At 54.6% G+C, this 20,660-nt stretch overlaps 2 protein-coding genes across 7 annotated transcripts in view; one reads left to right on the forward strand and one right to left on the reverse strand.

Annotated features, from left to right (window-relative positions):
- RYR1 (ryanodine receptor 1) overlaps window positions 1–4,652 on the forward strand; it is a 118,232-nt gene extending 113,580 nt beyond the window's left edge. For all 4 annotated transcript variants that reach the window (XM_049703668.1, XM_049703667.1, XM_049703669.1 and 1 more), the window contains 8 exons: window positions 28–88; window positions 471–617; window positions 1,083–1,217; window positions 3,206–3,362; window positions 3,780–3,844; window positions 3,937–4,037; window positions 4,215–4,266; window positions 4,414–4,652. In XM_049703668.1, the coding sequence (XP_049559625.1) occupies window positions 28–88; window positions 471–617; window positions 1,083–1,217; window positions 3,206–3,362; window positions 3,780–3,844; window positions 3,937–4,037; window positions 4,215–4,266; window positions 4,414–4,509 (814 nt within the window). In that variant the 3' untranslated portion in view covers window positions 4,510–4,652. The remainder of the gene's footprint in view (window positions 1–27; window positions 89–470; window positions 618–1,082; window positions 1,218–3,205; window positions 3,363–3,779; window positions 3,845–3,936; window positions 4,038–4,214; window positions 4,267–4,413) is intronic.
- Window positions 4,653–4,749: 97 nt separating this feature from the next.
- Window positions 4,750–19,932, reverse strand: MAP4K1 (mitogen-activated protein kinase kinase kinase kinase 1). 3 transcript variants are annotated; one of them, XM_033413924.2, is made up of 31 exons: window positions 19,594–19,932; window positions 19,367–19,424; window positions 19,164–19,254; window positions 18,366–18,430; window positions 16,817–16,872; window positions 16,679–16,726; window positions 16,481–16,523; window positions 16,319–16,391; window positions 15,732–15,863; window positions 15,239–15,301; window positions 15,047–15,128; window positions 14,309–14,425; window positions 14,012–14,090; window positions 13,479–13,537; window positions 13,356–13,399; window positions 13,234–13,278; window positions 12,461–12,503; window positions 11,861–12,023; window positions 11,686–11,747; window positions 11,204–11,288; window positions 10,099–10,175; window positions 9,948–10,008; window positions 9,065–9,173; window positions 8,920–8,978; window positions 8,678–8,781; window positions 7,975–8,149; window positions 7,628–7,693; window positions 7,337–7,426; window positions 7,182–7,252; window positions 6,534–6,589; window positions 4,750–4,927 (listed from the first exon to the last, which is right to left on the reverse strand). In XM_033413924.2, the coding sequence occupies exons 1-31, from the start codon at window positions 19,690–19,692 to the stop codon at window positions 4,858–4,860; spliced, it is 2,445 nt and encodes an 814-aa protein (XP_033269815.1). In that variant the 5' UTR covers window positions 19,693–19,932; the 3' UTR covers window positions 4,750–4,857. The 3 variants fall into 3 exon arrangements, with proteins under 3 accessions (XP_033269815.1, XP_033269814.1, XP_004284298.1); XM_033413923.2 differs by having other exon boundaries at window positions 11,686–11,768; window positions 19,594–19,929; XM_004284250.4 differs by having other exon boundaries at window positions 7,628–7,690; window positions 11,686–11,768; window positions 19,594–19,922.
- Window positions 19,933–20,660: the final 728 nt, after the last annotated feature.

A 20,660-nucleotide genomic window follows, 5' to 3' on the forward strand; every position in this document is an offset into this window, starting at 1 on the left:
GCCATCCCTCTTCCCTCCACCCTACAGGCTCATGTCCATCGATATCAAGTACCAGATCTGGAAGTTTGGGGTCATCTTCACAGACAATGTGAGGGGGGCCCTGTAGCGGGGGAGGGGCCTGCTGGAGAAGGGCCCGAGGGCGTCGGGTGCCCCACCCCCAGGTATCCCTGACCAGGGGCTGACTCCTGACCCCTGTGCACCTCTGACCCACCCAAGGCTCCTTACCACCCAGAACACTCTTGAATTCCCAGACTATGTCCTTCTGCGGAGGGTTCCCCAACTCCCTGCAGAATGGCTTCCCACCGAGTGCTCCGCTGTTTTAGAGTGTTCCTGATCCTTCAAATAATCCCTAGCCAGAGATGGCCCCCCGAACCCCAGAGCGTGCCCAACACTCTCAACTGTTCCCTGGCGCCCAGAGTACTCCTTGACCCTCATGAACACACGCTGACCCCGGCTCTGTGTGCCCACAGTCTTTCCTGTATCTGGGCTGGTACATGGTGATGTCCCTCCTGGGTCACTACAACAACTTCTTCTTTGCCGCCCACCTCCTGGACATTGCCATGGGGGTCAAGACGTTGCGCACCATCCTCTCCTCTGTCACCCACAATGGGAAACAGGTGTGGAGGGGACCTGTCTGAGGGGAGTGAGCCTGGAGGGACGAGTTTGGCAGTCTGAGGAGGGGTGGAGGGTGAGGGCTGGGCAGGTAGGGTGAGGAGGGGCAAGGCTGGGCGGGCTGAGCCAGGGCAGGTGTGGGTGGTGAGACCCCAGGGGGAAGGCCACCTGGGCCGAACTGGGGCAAGGATAGAGAAGGCTGGGGACTTCCCTGGTGGTCCAGCGGTTAAGGCTCTGCGCTCCCAGTGCAGGGGGCCTGAGTTTGATCCCTGGTCAGGGAACTAGATCTCACATGCTGCAACTAAAGATCACACATGCTTCAACTATGGAGCCCGCGTGCCGCAACTAAGACCCAGCACAGTCAAATAAATAAATAAATATTAAAAAAAAAAAAAAAAGGATAGAGAAGGCTGGGCATGGGGGAGGGGCAAGCCCAGAGTGGAGCTGACCGGCCCATTGCCCGTCCCCAGCTGGTGATGACCGTGGGCCTCCTGGCGGTGGTGGTCTACCTGTACACCGTGGTGGCTTTCAACTTCTTCCGCAAGTTCTACAACAAGAGTGAGGATGAGGACGAGCCTGATATGAAGTGTGACGACATGATGACGGTAAGCCCCTCCCCCCAACACTCTTGGAACAAGTTACTGACCATCCCTGACCCTTAGTTTTCCCATCTGTAAAGGGGGTGAGTAATAGAAACTACCTGTAGACTTATTGTGAGGGTTCAGTGAGCTGACACTTGTGAGGTACTTAGAACAATGCTCAATAAATGGTAGCCACTGTTGTAATAGTATTTGAGTTTTTCAAGCTATCCTTATTGGAAGGGTGCTCAGGCATGGTGCCTGACTTACAAGCCATGTGAGTTGGCTGCTCAACCTCTCCATCCTCTGGTGTCCTCACCTGTGAAATGGGTGTATAATAACAGTGCCTACATCTTCGGGTTGCTTTTAGGACTCAGTGATGCTCCCTGATCATCTAAGATTTAAAAGTCTTAGAATAGTGCCTGGCAGGTATTAAGGATTCCACAGATGTGAGCTACTATCATCATTATAACGAAGAGTGTCACCCAAAGCATGCTATCCGTGTTTTTATTTTCTCTTCTATTCTAGGAGTGGTGGTCATAACCCAAACTGAGTTGTTGTTTTTTTTCTAAACTCCATCTTTTTTTTTTTTTTTTTTTTTTTTTTTGCCTTACCGCACGGCTTGTAGGATCTTAGTTCCCTGACCAGGGATTGAACCTGGGCCCTTGACAGTGAGCGTGCAGAGTCCTAACCACTGGACCACCAGGGAATTCCACTAGACTCCATCTTTATTTTTATTATACCCCAACTGCACCTTAGCATTTCCTCCACTTGTGAATTTTTTAAACTTTTTATTTATTTAGTTAAAAAAATTTGTTTGGCTGCACTGTGCGGCTTGTGAGATCTTAGTGCTTCGACCAGGGATCGAACCTAGACCCTCAGCAGTGAAACCGCAGAGTCCTAACCACTGGACCGCTAGGGAATTCCCCCCAAATTAAGTTTAACCTACTATAGGCATGGGCCACAGTGGAAAGAATCATCCCAGGGCTTTATCTCAGAGATGGCCTGTAATCTGGCACTGTGCTCGCAGGATCCACTCAGCCTGACATTTGAGGCCCCACCAGACCTGGTCTTGCCACTCAGCCTTGTTCCCATCAGTCACTGGTCTTAGCTCTTACCCAAGAGAACTGGGTTCTCTCACTTCCCAGGGACACAGAGAGAACAGTGTAAAGTCTTTCCCAAGTGCCAGGCAGACCACGTCCCTCCCTCTGCCCAGAACCTTCTTGTGGATCCCGATGCCTTCACCGTGGCTTACAAAGCCAGGGAGAAACCAGCCTGGCCTGAGTCTAGCCAGAGTCCTTCTTGCTTTTTGCTCTCTGGCTGCCTGGTCCTTCTTCAGTTCCCCTAAGATCATGTGTTTCCTCCCAACCCAAGCCCTTTGCATCTGACATTCTCTCTTCCTCCCTTGCCCGGCCCTATGTACACACACCCCTTCACTTGATGCTTCACCTTCAACTTAAATGCTGCCTCCTACAGGAAGCCCTCCATGACCATTGGCTGGACCTCATTTATCTCCCTGCTCTTGCCCACAGGAACTCTATTTTCCAGCTTCACCGAACCTCTTTCAGTTCCTCACAAGAGCAAGATGCATTCTTTCCTCCCCAAATGGTGATGAAGCACATGTGGTTTTCTCTGCCTGGAACTCTCTCTCCCACCTAACATTTTCTTCACGTTCCAGCTCACACATGTCCCCTCTTCTAGGAAGACCTGCCCCATCACCGCAGGCTGGGTCGGGCTTTCAAAGCTTCAACGCTTCCTGTGCTTCCCCCATCTCACCCCTGATTACACTGTGCTTTCACTGTCCTGGCCCTGAGCCCTCCCTATCACAACCCTGATCATTTCTGGGCTGTCACTGTCTGATGCCAAGTTTGTGAGCCCTGTGAGAGGAAGGTTCAGGGCTGTCTCAGTCATTGCCATGTGTGCCCTGCTGCAACTAGCCCAGGGCCCTGTAGGTAGTGGGTGAATGTCGAATGATTGAATGCATGACTAATGTGCTTCTCACCCTGCCCCCGCAGTGTTACCTGTTTCACATGTATGTGGGTGTCCGAGCTGGTGGGGGCATTGGGGACGAGATTGAGGACCCAGCAGGCGATGAATACGAGCTGTACCGGGTGGTCTTCGACATCACCTTCTTCTTCTTTGTCATCGTCATCCTGTTGGCCATCATCCAGGGTCAGTGCTTGTCGGGGGTGTGGGAGTGGGGGCTCTGTGCCCAGAGACAGACTAGCTCATTTAAAAGTGCAGTCCCAGGATCACATCAGCCTGGATTCATATCCTGGCTCTGCCTCTCCCTACTGTGAGACTTTGGGCAAGTCACCACTCTGAGCCTCAGTTTCTCCATCTGTAAAATGGGGGGTTTTAATTGTACTAGCCTCATCGGGTTGTTGTGAGAATTCAATCAATTCATAGGTGGTAAATGTCTGGCTCATGATAAGTGCTCAATAAATGCTAGGTATTATTATTTTTAGGAAGCAGGGTGTGATTAGGGGGATGAGGGTGGGAGGCAGGACTCAGAGGTAGGTAGCCAGAAGAGGAGGGAGTCTGAACTGGGTCAGAGGTTGGGCACTGACTTGCGCCCTGCCACCCCAGGTCTGATCATTGACGCTTTTGGTGAGCTCCGAGACCAACAAGAGCAAGTGAAGGAAGATATGGAGGTAGGTCATATCTGGGGGGGGCGACCCAGAGGGATCATGGGACCCTGGGGGGTTGAATGGGCCTTGACTCTGATGTCTCCTGCCATGCACAGACCAAGTGCTTCATCTGTGGTATCGGCAGCGATTACTTTGATTCAACACCGCATGGGTTCGAGACTCACACACTAGAGGAGCACAACCTGGCCAATTACATGTGAGTGTGGGCCCACTGGCCAATCAGGAGGGTGGGGGCGTGGCTGCCGCCAGCCAGGCCGAGATACTGGCCAGTTAGGGGAGGGGGGATGGTGTCCATGTGGGTGGATTCCCAGCCAGCCAATCAGGAGCAAGTAAGGGTGATTGCGACCTGTCTACCGCTGCCTCCCATCCCCAGGTTTTTCCTGATGTATCTGATAAACAAGGACGAGACCGAACACACGGGTCAGGTAAGGGTGTGTTAATGGGACGACAATGGGCAGAGACATGGTGAATTTTAATATAAGGTCAATCAGCAGGTGACAGTAAAAAGCTCATATCAATATGAAGCATTTGAAGATGTGACCAACCAACCCTTCCCCATCCCCCACCCCTAGGAGTCTTACGTCTGGAAGATGTACCAAGAGAGATGTTGGGATTTCTTCCCGGCTGGCGATTGTTTCCGCAAGCAGTATGAGGACCAGCTTAGCTGAGACACCCCCAGCTGGCCCTTCACCCCCACCTCGAAGGTCCTTATTCTCACAGCAAGCCCCTTAGCCCCCAAATCCCTCCCCGCAAGGCGGCTGGGGGAGGGTGACCATGTACTGGCAAAATAAAGTCTGTACTACACCCCTGACATCATTGTGCTGGATTGTTGACATTGGGGGGTAGGTGGGCATACAGGAATTCTGCCCTCCTCTCCCCCGCCAACCCAAGAAAACCAAGACGGCAGCAGAGACTGAAGTCATGTTTATTCAGAGACAGGGGCATGTCGTGATCACTAATGTGTGTCCGCTGGGGAGGGAGGTGTGGGGACTGGTTCCTAACACCCTGTCAGGGACTCATTCCTGGATGTAGAGGTTGCTGGGGGCAGTAGGATCATCTGCTGGGCGTGTCTCCACCACCACAGGCCTGGGGAAGGAAGAGAGAAGTCAGTTCATTCATGCATTTGTTCATTCCTTCATCTGCAGAGGAGTTTATAGAGTCTTTGCCAGCACAATGCTGGGCTATAGCAGTGAATGAGCGCACATGGCCCCTGCCCTCGGGGAGCTCCATCTAGAGCAGGAGACCAACATGAATCAGTGAATCAGATGAATGCAAAGAAGCATGAGGCACATAACAGGGAAACCTAGCCCAAGGGGTCAGCCAAGGTGCCCCCAAAGAATGGATGGTGGAGCCTGAAAGAGGCTCAGGAGGGAACTTGGTGAAAAGGCAGGGAAGAGTGTTCTGGGCAGAGAGAACAGCCTGTGCGAAGGCCTTGATGTGGGAGAGAGCCTGGGGTTTGACTGCAGAAGTCATGGTTTGTGAGCTATGACCAGGATTGGGTATTTATCCTGAGGTCACGGGAAGGATTTAAGCAGGTGGAGAGTGACACAATCAGATCTGGATTTTAAAAGACCCCTCTGGGCTTCCCTGGTGGCGCAGTGGTTAAGAATCCTCCTGCCAATGCAGAGGACACAGGTTCGAGCCCTGGTCCGGGAAGATCCCACATGCCATGGAGCAACTAAGCCCGTGCGCCACAACTACTGAGCCTGCGCTCTAGAGGCCGTGCTCCGCAACAAGAGAAGCCACCGCAATGAGAAGCCCACGCACTGCAACCAAGAGTAGCCCCCGCTCGCCGCAACTAGAGAAAGCCCGCGCGCAGCAACGAAGACCCAACACAGCCAAAAATAAAGAAAGAAGAAAAAGATGACATCACCAGTAATGGGACAAAACATGTGCTTCCTGATCTGATGCAGTGAAAGGACACACCATCATTTCTGTGGTATTCCTGCCCCAAACACTTAACCTGGAAACCTCAAACCCAGTTGAGGGACATTCTGTAAAACAAGTTTCCTGTACTCTTCAAAAGTGTCAAGGTTATGAAAAGCCAGGAAAGTCTGAAGAATTGTCCTAGGCTCAAGACTAAAGAAACATTACTCCAAAATGCAGCCCATCATCCTGGATTATATCCTGGACGAGAAAAAACGTATTATTTTTTGGTTATAAAGAGCAAGAGCATCATTGGAACAACTGGTGAGACTCGAACGAGCGTGTGAATTAGAAGGTAGTGATATTTCACTGTTATTTTCTTGATTTTGACAGCTGTATTGTGGTTTGTAAGAGTATGTCCTGGCCTTCATTTAGGAAACATACACTGAAGTATTTAGGGGTAAATTGGCATCACGTCTGCAATTCACATGCAAATAGAAAAAAAAGTATACATATATGAAAGGGAAGAATAAAGCAAATGTGGCTAAAACATAATATATGGGGAATCTGGGTGAAGGGGATACACAATTTTTAAATTTATTTTTGCAACTTCTCTGAGAGTCTAAAATTATGTCAAAATAAAGTTAGGATAAAAATTAAAAAATGAAAATTCCACCTTGGCTGCTGTGTGGGGAATGGACTATAGGGGGCAGAGATGGAAGCAGGGAGACCAGGCGAGAGGATGTCCAGGCCACAGATACAGGTGGCTGGGGATACCTCCGGATGCCCTCTCCACATCAGAAGCCCCCCCTTCCCGAGTTCATACCTGGGGGAGCCAAGCAGACGGAAGGTGAGGGTGGGGTCTCTCAGCTCCTGCAGCAGCTGGGGGAAAAGGTGCTGTGTCAGTGTCTCTCCTTTAAAGAGAGCAGGGGACAAGGTCTCTGAACTCCTCAGGTTCAGAAATAATCATTCTTGCTAACACCGCTCATCAGCTGTGTGACGTCAGGCGAGTTACTTAACCTCTCTGCACCTCAGATTACTAACCTTTGAAATCATAGTACCTACCTGATAGGCAATCACGAAGATTAAGTAAAGTACAAAACTTTAAGGGCAGAGCCTGACACATGGTGTTCTGTGAGGTAAGCACCATTTTTCACTCCATTTTCCACTCCATTTTCCAGATGAGAAAAGTGAGGCACAGGAAGATTAAGTCATTTGCCTAAGGTCAGTCAGCTGGATTCCAACCCAGGCAGTCTGGGCCATGCTCTTAACCCACATATCTCTACAGTGACCCTGGATGAGGTCTGGACCTAAGTGACACTGGGGTAGAGAAGGGGACCCGTCTGAACTGAGCCTAGAGAAAGCTTCTCCTCCAGGACTTCACACCCTGACTCAGTTCTCCCAGTCCATCTGACGAATGAGATGACTGACATGGGAGGGGCTGGGTTGCGGGGGCTGGGACGGAGGAGCTTACCTGGTCCGAGCCTAGAGCCCACACCTGCACTCCATGCTTCCAGAAGGCCTGGAGCCGACCCCCGACCATAGCTGGGAGGAAAGCAGTGCCTGTTACCCTTGGCTTTCCCTTAAGCCTCCAACCTGGACCCCGGACCCTATCATCCCGGCACATACCCACGGCCTCCACTGCTTCAGTCATGGGGATCTCTGGAGTTCGAAGCCCCCTGACTGGGGCCCCCTCTGGGGTCACCAGCTTCAGAGACCCTAGAAGGAGGTAGAGCGGGGTCTTTATGAGCAGTAAGCGGGACTTAGGAGGTTACGGAGGGACCAGACAAAAAATTCAGCGTGAGAAGCAAAGCAGGATGGACAAGGACTGGAGGGGCTCAGCGTTTCTGAGAGAGGTACAGGTTCTGGGGTTCGGAGATCTAGGAATAGTGGGGGAAAGGGAGGGAGGAAGATTCTTACCGTCCATCAACACCATCACCTTGTCTTCCTCGACCTGAGTCACCTGTACTGGTCCCTTGTGCTCTGCTTGAGAGGCGGGGGTTCAAGGGCCAATTCCACCACACTCCGCCTTTCCCAAGCAAGCGGACTAGGCACCCTGTCCATTCCCAAGCAAAAGGGCTAAACCTCGCCCACCATAGAGTTCCCCAGTTCCCTATCATCAATCTCACCAATTATATATACCCAATGTTCTCCCGTCCCCTCTCGTTTTAACCCCTTTCTCAATTACGCCTCAGGCTAAGCACCGCCCAGCCACCCAGACCCAACCCTCCCAAACTGATAAGCCCCACCCCTCCCAGAGCCTGCACCTGTGCTCATCTCGCCCAGCCAGCAGGAGAGCGCGCCGAAGCGCACGGTGTGGAAGAGCACCGACTTCGCAGGCCGCCCGGGGCTCACGCCGATGCACACGGCGGGCAACTCGGAGCCTGGCCCGGTCAGCAGTGCAAACACCGGCAGAGGCGTAGGTAGCGGGAACAGCACCTGCTGCGGAACGCGCAGGGAGGGGCGGGCTCAGAGAAGGCTTGGGGCGGGGCCTGAGCGGGGGCGGGGTCTTGGAGGACAGTGGGCGTGGAGCTTCCGAAGTATTTCCTAAGTATTCCCTTGCCAAGAAACTTCAGGGGGTGAGGCCTCTGAGGGCTTAGAAATTGACGGATGTGCCCTCAGAGTGGGCGCGGCTTCCGTTTGGGGGCGTGCCGCCTTGGCGACAGAGAGGCAGGGCCCCCGGGGGCTGTGGCCCCAAAGGCAGCAAAGTCTCCTTAGAGACTCAAAGAACCTGAATGGGGTCTCCTTAGAGGTGGGGGGAGGGGCATAGGGCCTGCAGAATAATTAGGCCAGGGGTGAGGAGCGGAGCTGAAAGATCAGTGAGGAGCCTCCAGGTGGGCGGGGCCTTGGGGAGATTGGGGCGGGGCCTCGGGTGGAAGGCCGGATTCGTGGAGCTCTCAACAGAAGCGTAGAGTGGATGGCCCTGGCCACCCAATCTGACAAAGTCCCCAGCGTCTGCAGGCTCCCTACCCGGACCAGCAGGAACTTGTTCATGGGCTGGTACCACTGAAGCAGGACCACGGATGTCTCCAATGCCCCACACAGGAACGGGCCCCCGGAGCTCGCGCCCTCTGCTGTGGAGGTAAGGATACATCTTTCCCCGGGCTCTGTTCACCCTGCCTTAACTCTGCAATCCTCTCCGGTCGAGAGGGAGTCCAAGTCCCGCCCCCGGTCCCGCCCCCTCTCTGCACACCCATGGGGTTTTCTCTCACCCACACAGCACGCCCGGCAGCCTTTGGTGTCCTGGATCTTAGTGGAGACCATGTTCTTCCTGCAGAAGAAGGGAGGCGTGAATGGGGGGAGGGACGGCAGAAATGAGGCATTAGAGGGGTCAGAGGTGCCACTGCGGGCTGGTACCTTGCCAGTAGCCGGTGGGGGCTAATGTGAGCGATGGGGCTTCCTGTTCTGGCCTCTTTCCGTTCCAGTAGGCCCAAGATGCTATGAGAATACAGGTGGGGGGTCTTTCCTGCAGTGTGTGTGTATGTAGGGGAAGCAGGCAGTTATAGGACACTGCACACTCCCACCTTTTCCCTATCCCATCACTTGGCCCCATCCCTTTAAAATGCCCAAGCCCTCAATTCTCAAGCACCTTTATTTACTCATTTTTCACACAACATATTTTAAATGCCCACTGTAGGCCAGGCACTGTGCTTGGCTCTGGTGAACCATTAATGGTGAGTAAAATAATTACGTTCCCTACCCTCATAGTGCTTGTAGCCACATGACAAATGATGGACACTTAACCAGTCAGATGAAGTTACACACATTACAAAATTTAAGAAAAAACGCATCAACAAATTCTGCAAAAGTCTGTCATCACAAACTTTTGGCTTGGGGTCTCCTCATAAATTAGAAATTCTTTTACACAAAGTGTTTATAAAACAATGACACATAATTTTAATCTACCACTTGCTCGCTCTATTTTAGTAAAGCATGGAACAAGTACTAACTGTCATCTGAACATCAAAGAAATGTAAAGACTGACTTCTTGTGGAAATTACCTCAAAACTGACTTGAGAGGTGGGCACTACTGTGAGCCCCATTTTACAGATGGGGAAACTGAGGCTCAGGGAGAAGTCTCTTGCCCCAAGTCCCACAGTGGAAAAGTGGCTGGAATTTGAACTGTAGGCTCTGTGAAGGGGGAGCCTAATTTTTTTTTTCCAGCCATGCCCAGCTATCTCCCAACCCCTTGACTCCTTAAGTTCTGACTCCCCACCCTCCCACCCAGCCATAACCAGACCTGAGAGAGACATGAGGACATTGTTGATAGAGTACACCCAGGTAGTCCGGCTAGAAAAAAGCTGTAGAGGAAGGGGAGATGGTCCCTGTAAGACCCCAGCAACCCCAACTCCAGCCCCCACCCTTGGCCCATCCTAGGTGCTGCCCCTCACCATCTCCAGTGTGGCCTCCTGATCATTTCGGTTCAGGATGAAAATGCCTTCCTCGGCCCCCAGAAGCAGGTGCTGGTCTGGGGAGCACAGACATGAGGATGCTGGGACCTGCCTCATAGTGGGGGACTTCCCAGACCCCCCTATGGCCCCAAACACTGGTACTCTGTTCGCCAGCCCTGACCCTCAATTCTCTGCTCTCCCTCCAAACTGACACTTCCGGCCTCTGTTTCCCCAAATCTGAACTCAAACCCTGACCAGTTCCCCTGAGCTGATCTCACTCTCACCAGCCTCTGACCACCACTGGTTCTGGTGGTTCTTCCATCCCTGACTCGCAAATCCTGACCCTCTGTCCCCTCAATTCTGCCCCCAACATTAGATATGACTCCCCAAATAGCCCTCTAAATTCTTTCCCTCTTTCTCCCCAGTTCTGGTCCCTGAATGCTAATCCTATCTCAACACTGAACCTCAAATTCAGACAGCCTTCCGTATGGCTTTTTCTGTCCAGTGTGACCCCGAAAACTCTAATACTGTTTCCTTAACATTTATCCCTCACTGACCTTGTCTCCACATCTTTGATCCCCAAACTCTCTCCCCTTCTGCTACATTCTAATCCCCAAAACTCCTGGCCCCCAAATCCTGATCCCAGTCTCTCTACCATTAACCTACAACCGAGGTTAATGGGGTCCAACTGTCCTGGATCTTGTACCCCAAACTCTGACCTGTCTGCTATATCTGACACTCCTTTTTAAAAATTTATTTATTTTTTATTTTGGCCACACCGCACAGCATGTGGGACCTTAGTTCCCCCGACCAGGGATCGAACCCCTGCCCCCTGCGGTGGAAGCGCGGAGTCTTAACCACTGGACACCCGGGGAAGTCCCATATCTGACACTCCCGGCCTCCAAACTCTAATTTTCCTAGTCTTCACTCTCAAACCCATCTTCACTCTACCCATCTTTGATCCCTCAACTCCACCTGTAACTCCTGGCTGTGCCCCTGCCTCAGCTCTGCCACTCTCTCCCCTCCCCCGTCCCTGCCTTTGTGCCTTCCATTAAGGGCCCTCCCCGTCCCCACCACATTCTCCATGACCCTCCTGAATGCTCACCCTTGGTGGAGGGGTGCGTCCAGGCTGCCGTGCTGTGGATCCGGAGGGGGCAGCCATTGAATAACTTTACAAGAAGGGCACATCCCTGGGTGGGCCATGGGGGCGGGGCAACAGCAGATCCAGCAAAAGGGAGGAGGGGACAGGAAGGCAAGGTGTGGTGGTTAAGATTTGGAAGCAAGAGTGCCAAGGTTCAAATCCTGCCTCTGCTTCCTCAAAGGTTTATACCTTGGAAAGCTACTTAACTGCTCTGTGCCTCAGTTTCCCCAGTTTGAAATGGGGGATAACACCTATCTCTACGACATCTACCTCTTTCTGTGAAGGTATACACCTTGTAAAGACACGAGATCAGTGTCTGGCACAGAGGAACTGCTCAACGTATGTCACCTGTTATATTATTAGTCTTCCCAGCCCAAGCCCCCCACTCCCACCATGCATCCCCAGCCCCATCCAGAGGTGTGAGTCCTCAGCACGGCTGGCCTCACCTTTCTCTTCATCTTTTCCTTCTTGGGGGGCAACAGTGGGGGCTGGTCAGGCTCCCAGGGGGCTGGGTTCCAGAGTGAGGGTTCTGAGATGGGGTGGGGAAAATCAGCCCCCAAACCCCCCTAACCCTGCCACACCCCACCTCTGCCCACCTCCCACCCCAGCCTGCCCTGTCACCTGAGTGGGCAGTTAGGTGGGGGCTTCGCGTGACTGGGGGAGGCCCAAGATGTGGGGTGCGTGGAGGAGGCCCACTGGCACATCGGACCAGCACCCCCGGGCTCAGCTGTCCCTCATCCCCAGTTTCCCCAGGACCCTCGTCCGATGGAGAACGGAACTTGGGCTTTGGAGAGAGAGAAGGACGGTGGGGGAATACATTAGATGATCTGAGAGAGAGGGCGCCCTTCAATCTGCCTCCACCAGCACTGACAGTAGGTCATGGCTCTGACCCTCCCCACGATGTCCGACCACCACTCCAGCCTTCCCCTCTAACCCACGCCCAACATCGACACATGCCAGCAACTAAAGGGCGAGTGCTGGGTGCAGCAGGCGTTTCCAAGGACCAGCTACTGACCAGTGTCCATCGGGCTAAATATTCTGAGTCCCACCCCTAGGGTCGGGGTTACCACTTCCAGATCCCAATGTGCTTATCGTCCCAGTCTTCCCAGAATTCAAAGGACCCGGCATCCCAGACTCCAGCCCTAGAGGGCTCAGTATCCCAGCATCTATGGACTCTGGCCTCCTGGCCCCGTGGCCCCCAGCTCTGACCCAGGGCCTTACCTTGGGGGGCAGCGGAGGAGGTGTGTCTTCTGCAGGGGTGGGGCTGGAACACAATGATGGGGTAAGCAGGTGCGGGTGTGGGGAACAAGCACTGGGGAGGGTTGGGGCCAGAGGTCTGAGCTCAGGAGGCTCAGAGGGCAACGCGGTCTGGGCTGGGGCCGGGGGCTAAAGGACTGATAACCATGATGTTAACGGTAACAGCAACTCCTGGATATCGAGTGCTGACAGTGCAGCAAGTCTCTGCACCTTCACGCCCGCCTTGGAACACAGATCCTATGAGCTCCTGGGGTCAGGTTCTCACTTGGTGCCAGGCGCGCTGCCCGTGAGCCCATGACAGACGAGACGTGTGGGATGGATGGGTGGGCCCTGAGGCTGACACAGGCCTGGGGCTGGGGGAGATGGGGGCCTGGGCCGACTGCTGGGGCTGAGGGCCTGACATGGGGGAAAGGTTCAGCCTGAGGCTGGGTGAGATGAAGAAAGATGAGGGCTGGGGGTTGAGGGTTAGGACTGCCGTTGAGATCTGGGGATGGGAGCAACCTCTGGCCGGAGCCGGGGACTGAGATGTAGCAGGGGGCCCAGGGTTGCGTTGGGGTGGGGTTGAGGGTCAGGGGTCCGGCGTGAAGGAAGGTGGGGGCATTGAGGGTCCAGTCAGGGGTCAGGGGTCAGCGCTGAGTGGTAGAAGGAAAGCAGGGGCTGAGGCTGGGGTCAGGGTGGAAGGAAGGCGGGGTCGTAGGAAGGTGGGGGCTGGGTGGGGGCCTGTGGAGCTGTCTTACATGTCCACGTCGTCGTAGTCATCATCAGACTCCGACAGGTGCCTCCTGAGGAGGGACAGGTATAAGCCTCGGGTGGTCCCCGCATGTAGCCCAGCCTGCCTCCCACCCTGAGGGTCCCTGACCTAGGACTGCTGCTCTTGAAGTCTCCAGGGGGCTGTAAGCGAGCCTGCGGGATAGTAAAGGGTCAGCAGTGGCCCAGTGGGAGGGGAGGGGAGGGCGGCTGGGCGGCAGGGGAGGCATCTCACCGTGTCGGCTGTGGGTCTGGACTCCATGCCTCTGAGCTTCCTGAACTCCATGTGCCGCCCTGGGGGTAACACACAGTGAGCTGGGGACGTGGATTTGGGAACAAAAAGAGTAGAATTGGGGGTGGGGTCTGGGATCAGGGTCTTAGGACTGGAGCTGTCGCTCCAGGGGAGGGATCTTGGTTTACAGGGGTCTCATTTGGGGGTCAGGGTTTGAGATCAGGGAGCTGGGGGCTCAGAATGGTTACAGAGTGTTTGTTTTGAGGTTCCAGCTGGGTACCAAGGATCAGACAAAGATTTCTGAGGTCTCTGGGAGTCCTGGTGGTTGTGGGAAGTCTCAGGGGGTCTGTCTGCAGGACAGAGAGGTAGGGGTCTCTAGAGGCACTTTGTAGATCAGGTGGTGATGAGGTTTTCTCTGGGGTCTCCTGTGGGGTCAGATGGTGATGGGGTTCTCTGGGGCCTCTGGCCGTCTGATGAGGGGGCATCTCTTGGCTTATAGGATCAGGTGTCCCCGGACGTAGGGGTTCTCTACTCACGACAGCAATCCGCGTCTGGGATCCCCAGAGAGCTGGAGCGATGGGTGGATCTGATCCGCCGAGGGATGGCGGGGGGGAGCTGGGCAGAGCAGCGACTGCATCAGGACCATGCCCTCTAGCAGCCCTCACCACCCTGTGGGCCCAGCTTGGAGCCCTTGGTCCTCCCATAACCTCTGTGCCTCCAGCCCTGCGCCAAGCTCCCCATCCTCACTGGCTTTTTTCCTTCTAAGACAGGCAGCAAGGGGGTGCTCCAGGCAGGGGAACAGCGTGAGCGAAGTGGGGGGGCGGGTCCCTCACCTCAGGCTCCTCATCTTCAATCTCGCCAACAGGGGCCCCCTTCCCTGGGTTCCTCAGTTTGTCAAGAAGATCTACGATCAGGCCTCTGTTTAGCCCAGGCTGGGACACCAGTTGATGCTGGGGAGGGGAGGAGGGTGTCAGCAGACAGAGGGCTGGGCTGGAGAGAGAGGGTTGGGACGAGGGGCTGGAGAACCCATCTAAGGGAATCTAGTGGGGAAGTTGCCAACAGAGGAAGACGCAGGGAATTCTGGGGACCTGGGGGATTCTGAGGAGTCTGACGGGATTAGATAAACTTAGGGTAGGGCACTTCCCTGGCGGTCCAGTGGTTAAGAGTCCCCGCTTCCACTACAGGGGGCACGGGCTCCATCGCTACTCAAGGAAATAAGATCCCGCGTGCGCGCATCGCGGCCAAAAAAGAAAAAATAGGGTAGTTGGAGAATTCCAAAGGTGTCTTAGAGGGGACTGGAGTTCCCCTGGAATTCCAAAGCACAGCCAGGAATGGGTCCTGAAGCCCCTGGGAATTTGTGAGTTTTAAGAACTCAGCGTATCTTGGAAAAAGGTCTGGGATACAATTTGCAGAGTCTTGGGGATCCCTGGGGAATTCGGAGGGACTAGGGACTTTGAAAGGGCCATGGGGGTTCTGTGGGATGAAATTATCAACGTTCTAGGGAGCTGTGGGAGGCCCTGGGGGATTCCGGGGGTGAGTCTGGGAAGGCTTCTCTGGGATGGGAGGTTTACAGTGAGCATCTTGGTGGCGCTGGGTCGTTTCTTGGGGCTCTTAGTGAGGGTGACTTTGACAAAGTTGTGGAAGGCAGCCGACCTTGGGAGGAAGAAGGCAAGTTCTGCGGTGAGGGCACCAGAGACCCTCCCATCAGACCATCGCCCCTGGCTCCACCCTCCCTCTCCCTCCTTCCCATCAACCTCTCCTACCATTTGCCTTTTTCCTTTAGCCTTGGGGGCTGGTAGCCACTCTTGGTCATGAGGAAGAGAACTCTGTAAACAGAGTAGGACAGAATATGGGGATCAGACTTTCCAGCGGAGGTCAGACCTCATGGCTCAAGGGAACCCCGATAGCACTAAGATCAGCAGAGAGCCAAGTGGGGGACAGAATGAGAACGAGGGTTAGGATTTACAAGGCATGGGATGCCACTTCTAGGGGATACTGCTAATCGCATTACAGAGCTCCTGCAGTCTCGCAGGGAGCCTCAAGATGGCGCTCCCCGTGTTGGGGGCTCCTGGTGTGGAGGGCTGGAGAAAAGGCTTTCTGGGCTCAGGGGAGCCTGAGGGTCTCGGATGGAGCTGAGAGCAAGGGGGTGTCTCCTGTAGGGGGTCTCATGGTGGGGAAGCAGGTTGGGGGCTGGTGTCCAGGGTCAGAGTTGAGTGGGGTAACTGGGACTAGGGGGACATGCCCACATCTGCCTACCTGAGAGGGTGCACGTCAAAGAGCGGTGGTTGTAGCTCGGCTAATTCGATGGCTGTGACGCCCAGGGACCAGATGTCACACAGCTCATTGTATCCCCCCTTCAGGGCCACGGCCGCCACTTCTGGAGCCATCCTGGGGGCAGAGACCCTCAGAGAGCCAGGGCTGACACAGGAGGACGAGGGGAGACTTTTGTGGGGGGTAGGAGAGAGACAAGGAGAACGGGGCATACAGAGAGATAGATGCAGAGAGAAACATAAAGATGGAGAGAGACAGACATAAAGACGGAGCGAGGTAAGGGCAGAGAGACAGAGACAAAGAGAGAGAGAGGGAGGCAAACGTGGACAGATATGGAAAGACAGAGAGATCAGGATAAAAATCAACACAAACACTGAGAGGAACAGGTGGAGGGGGCACAGAGAGCCCTAGGTAAATGGAAAACTCAAAAGGGAGCCCAAGAGAAGACAGAACATTCAACAGAACAAGGTAGAGGCAGGGCAAAAACCCAGGATGGAGATTCCCAGAGATCCAGGCTGGGAAAAGCTGCTGCCCCCTGTACCACCCCCAGCTGCCAGCCAGGCACCCCTCACCAGTAGGGTGTCCCAATGAAAGAGAGGCGTCGAGCCAGCGTTGCCCCGATCTGGGCCGAGATACCAAAGTCAGCTAGAGGCAGAGAGAGAGATATAGTGACCTCTCCTGTCCCCTTGGGCCCCCAGCCAGTCCCCCTCCAGAGCCCCACCAGCCACACTCACCCAGTCTGACCTCCCCAGCATCATTGATGAGGATGTTGGCTCCCTGGGGAAGAGGGGGCGATTAGAGGCTCTCAGAGATACCCCCCAAGTCCAATGCTGCCGCCACTCCCTGTCCCACACCACCCCGAGCCCTCCAAGCACCACTCCCATATCCTGGGCTCCCCACCCACCAAGGCCACCTTTCTGCCCCTAGACCACCTTGATGTCCCGGTGTATCTTCTTCTGTGAGTGGAGATAGGCCAGTCCCTGGGGAGGAGGGTGGACACGGGGGCTGTAAGTGTCCGGGGGCTGGAGCAGGGCCCTGCCCCTACCCAAGCCCACAGAGCATCTCCTCACCTGGAGCACTTCCCGGCAGACGTAGCTGATCTGGAGCTCTGACAGGGGGCCTGTCACTGCAAAGGTCACCCCGGTGCGGTGTTGGGTGCAGGCCAGGCCCCTGGCCGCCACCCACACCAGCTGAGAGGGTGCCACATAGAGAGGGGGAAACAGGATGGGACAAGTAGGGGGAGGAGGCAAAGGGGTGGTCAGCAACAGAGAGAGGGGCAGCGATGCAGGGAACCAGAGGCCGGAGGGAGAGAGATTCGTTCAACATATATTTACCGCGTGCCTACTGTGTGCCAGCCACCGTGGCAGGCACCGGGGATACAGCTGTGGACAAAAGAGGCAGAGATCCCTGCCCTCATGGAGAGAACATTCCGGTGAGGGAGATGGACAGTAGACAAGATAAACAGGTAAGATATACAGTATGTGAGATGCTAATAAATAGAAGAAAAATAAAGCAAGAAAAGACAACAGGAAATATGTGTGGGAAGGGGTATGACATTTTACACAGGGTGATCAACCCTGAGAAGGTGACGGGGGTGAAGATGGGAGCAGCAAGTGCAAAGGCCCAGAGGCAGGAGAATGCCTGGTGGGTCTGGAAAGCAGTAAAGTGGATGGAGCGGAGATGAGGTGTGTCCGCTTGGGGTGTGCCAGTGGGGGTCAGACTTGCCGGCTGTGATGAGAAATTTGGGCTTGGCTTTGGAGGGAACTGGAAGGTATGGAAGGGCTCTGAGCAGGGGGTGATGTCACTTTGTAAAATGAGGAAAGGCAGAGAGAGACAGGGAGAGAGACAGAGAGAGAAAGAGAATCAGGAACAGACCCAAATTGAGGCAGAGAAAGAAAGACATGGTCAGAGAACAAAAAGTGGGAAAACAGACATGGTGAGAAAGAGAGACACAAAGGGGTGAAGAGGATACACTAGAGAGAGACAGTAGGCAGAGGGGTTAGAGACCAGGTCTGACGGGCTGGCAGGGTGAGTCACTTCCTCTCTGTGGGCCTCAGTTTCCCCCTCTGAGGACTTCTTAATGAAGTCCTTCCTTCCTGGCATTTGAGGTCTGAGGCCAGAGGGAGACCGGGAGATGGTCGAAGATAGAGGTGCGCAAGAGAAAACTCGAAGTGATCAGAGGCCCACCCCACCCACACCCTCCAATGCTCCGAGAGAGTGAAAAGCAGGCTAAGAGAATCAGAAATGCATTCACTATTAAATGAACATGTGGGCACTGAGGATGAGCCAGAAATGCAGAAATACTCAAACGCATGAATACACCTTGGTGAGAAAATGCAGACACGGGGAAGATGGGGCAGGGGAAGTAGAGGGGATCATTGCATGCAGAAAGACTGGGGCTGGACTCTCAGGTCCTGGAGGACAGGGGTCAGTGCCCGCTCGGTCACCACAGTATCCCCAGCATCATACAGGCCAGGCCAGGCCAGGCCCAGAGGAGGGGCTGGCTTACTGTGTGAAATATGGACCGTAAAGACAGTCCCAGGAGACACAAGGTAGAGAGACAGGACAGGCGAATTGGGGGGAATGGGGCTACCTGGATCCCCGTGCCCTTCCTCTCACCTTGGTAGATGTCCTGGAGAGAACCAGCCCCACAGAATTCCATGCAGATCCAGAGCTTCTGCAGCCTGTAACAGTTCAAAAGCAATACTAATAACAGCAGTAATAATTGATTATAGGATACCTCCTGGCTCACTGTCCATCTTATTCTGGTTCAACAAGAACTTTAATGTAAGAGCTGTCATCTCTCTATTGCCCACTACAGTGAGAGCATCCCATTTTATAGATGGGGAAGTTGAGGCTCAGAGAGGAAATATATGTTTAGGATCAACTGGAGTGGAACCCAGCTCTTTGGGCTCCTGACCCGTGGCATCCTCTGTCGTCCCATGCTAACCTAGGAGACAGGGTAGAGACCTCACAGGTTGTGGAAGTTTGGAGGGGACAGAGGAGCTAGGATACCAGGTCTGGGGGACAGAGGACTTTATTGGGGCATCTGGGATCTTAATTTGGGGGTCAGGGAATTTAGGGGTTCGTATTAAAGGAAATGAAAGTGAAACTAGGGGACCCGAAGGGCAAAATGATGAAAGATTAGTTTTAGGGGACTTGGTTTCAGGTTTGGTTACTCTGAAGGGGTCAGTTTGGTGGACCCCTAGTCAGAAACGGGAGTTATTTATTGGAGATTAGATTTGGGGGTGCTCTGGTCAAAAAAGTGGGACTTTGGGCTGGGGATCAAGTTAGGAGTGCCCCAGTTAAAAATGGGGGTCCAGGATTAGAGGTCAGGTTAGGGGGTACCCTGGTCAGGGATGGGAGCTCGCGGGTAGGGGCTGGGCTGGGTGTCAGGGCAGGTCTGAGGCTCATCACCAGAGATAACTCCCATGGTAGGCAACGATGTTGGCGTGCCGACAAGTTTTCAAGATGAGGATTTCCTTCTGAAGTGTGGAAACATCATCGTCTGCAAGGAGGGACAGAGAGAAAAGGCTGCTACAGGGAGGGAGTATGGGGGAGATCCCAGTGTCCCAGGAGGTGGGCGTGTGGGGAAGAAGCTCCTGAGGTCCTCTCCTCACCAGGCTCCATCTTCACCATCTTCAACGCCACCAGGTCCCCCGTCACCTTGTCTCGAGCCTTGTAAAGGGGAAGTTGGCAGTCAGGCGGGCTCCATTCGCCTGAGCTCCTCCTCAGCAACCCTGAACCAAAGCCAAGGACTGGGACCCTCTCACATCCCCTTCCCTTCTTGGGCCTCACCCCAAAGGTCACCGGTTTGAGCGTGATGGAGAATGAGGGGGTTCCTCACCTTGAAGACTTCCCCATAGGTGCCACCACCCAGCCGCTGTAGCAGGTCATAGTGGTCCCGGGGATCCCTATTAAAGATGTCAGGGTCCACGAGGTCCATTCCTGGGGCCCGGAGCTGGGCCTGCGCCCAGTGGCCAGCAGGGCCTCAGGGCTCGGAGTGCTGTCACCTCCCTCCCTCCCCACACGCCCTGCACCCGCCTTGCCTCCACCGGCTGTGGCCTCCCCCCTCCCCACTCTCGCTTCCTGCCCCAGCACAGAGCTGTGCAGCCGGCTCCACCCCCTGTCCCCTGGGCCCTAAGAGCCTGTGAGGGGCAGCTTGCCTTGGGACCCAGGGGACACCCCCTCCACTTCCAGGGCCCTGGGCTGCATGTAAACCAGATGCAAACTATCTTAATTGTGACCTGGAGGGGTGCCCTAACACTCCCTCCCCCGTTCTGGGCAGCGGCTAAAAACTACAGTTGAACCTCTGCTGAGTGCTTGAGTGCTGGGCCACAACTCAGAGATGGCAGGTCTGCACAGAGACGGCCATGCAATGTATATCACTGCTCACCGGGGGCACCTACATGCACTTAGTGGTAACCTCCTGTGCGGTGCGAAGACCAGTCGACATGCAAATGCCTGGATATCCGTGTGCACATATGTGGATGTACCCAGAGCATATACATAAGTGACACATGCATGTGTATCCATGCCTGCAGTGTGCAGAATCTGTTCACACATCCCATGACGGCACACACGGGGCACTCGCTTTCACCCACAAAACGAGCCGGAGGGGTCCAGGAACCCCCTCACCCTGCCCCTGCCGGGCAGAGAACAACGGCTTTGCGGGCCGCAACCCCCGGCGTTAGAATGGAGTGCGAGGAGCTCAGGATCCTGCCTCAGGGACCGAGGCCTGGGCCAAAAGGGGACCTCAGAGAGCACCTTCCTCGGGACTTGGCCACGGCCCAAAAGGAATCTATCTAACACGTGCATTCCAACACAGTTTTGAGTTCACGGCCGCGCGCAGTGCGACGTGGGTGCAAGCCGCCAGTAAACAGGCTCCTTCACTAGGAGTTCCCGCGCACTTCC

This window comes from Orcinus orca, chromosome 20 (assembly GCF_937001465.1).
Source record: "Orcinus orca chromosome 20, mOrcOrc1.1, whole genome shotgun sequence".
Taxonomy (NCBI): domain Eukaryota; kingdom Metazoa; phylum Chordata; class Mammalia; order Artiodactyla; family Delphinidae; genus Orcinus; species Orcinus orca.

Coding starts and splice junctions, on each gene's coding strand:
- MAP4K1 (XM_033413923.2), bottom strand. CDS start 19,692: ATGGACCTCGTGGACCCTGACATCTTTAATAGGGATCCCCGGGACCAC. Junction 10,009..10,098: donor AGGAGGCCACACTGGAGATG/GTGAGGGGCAGC, acceptor CTTCCTCTACAG/CTTTTTTCTAGCCGGACTAC. Junction 8,150..8,677: donor ACAAGTTCCTGCTGGTCCGG/GTAGGGAGCCTG, acceptor CGCGTTCCGCAG/CAGGTGCTGTTCCCGCTACC.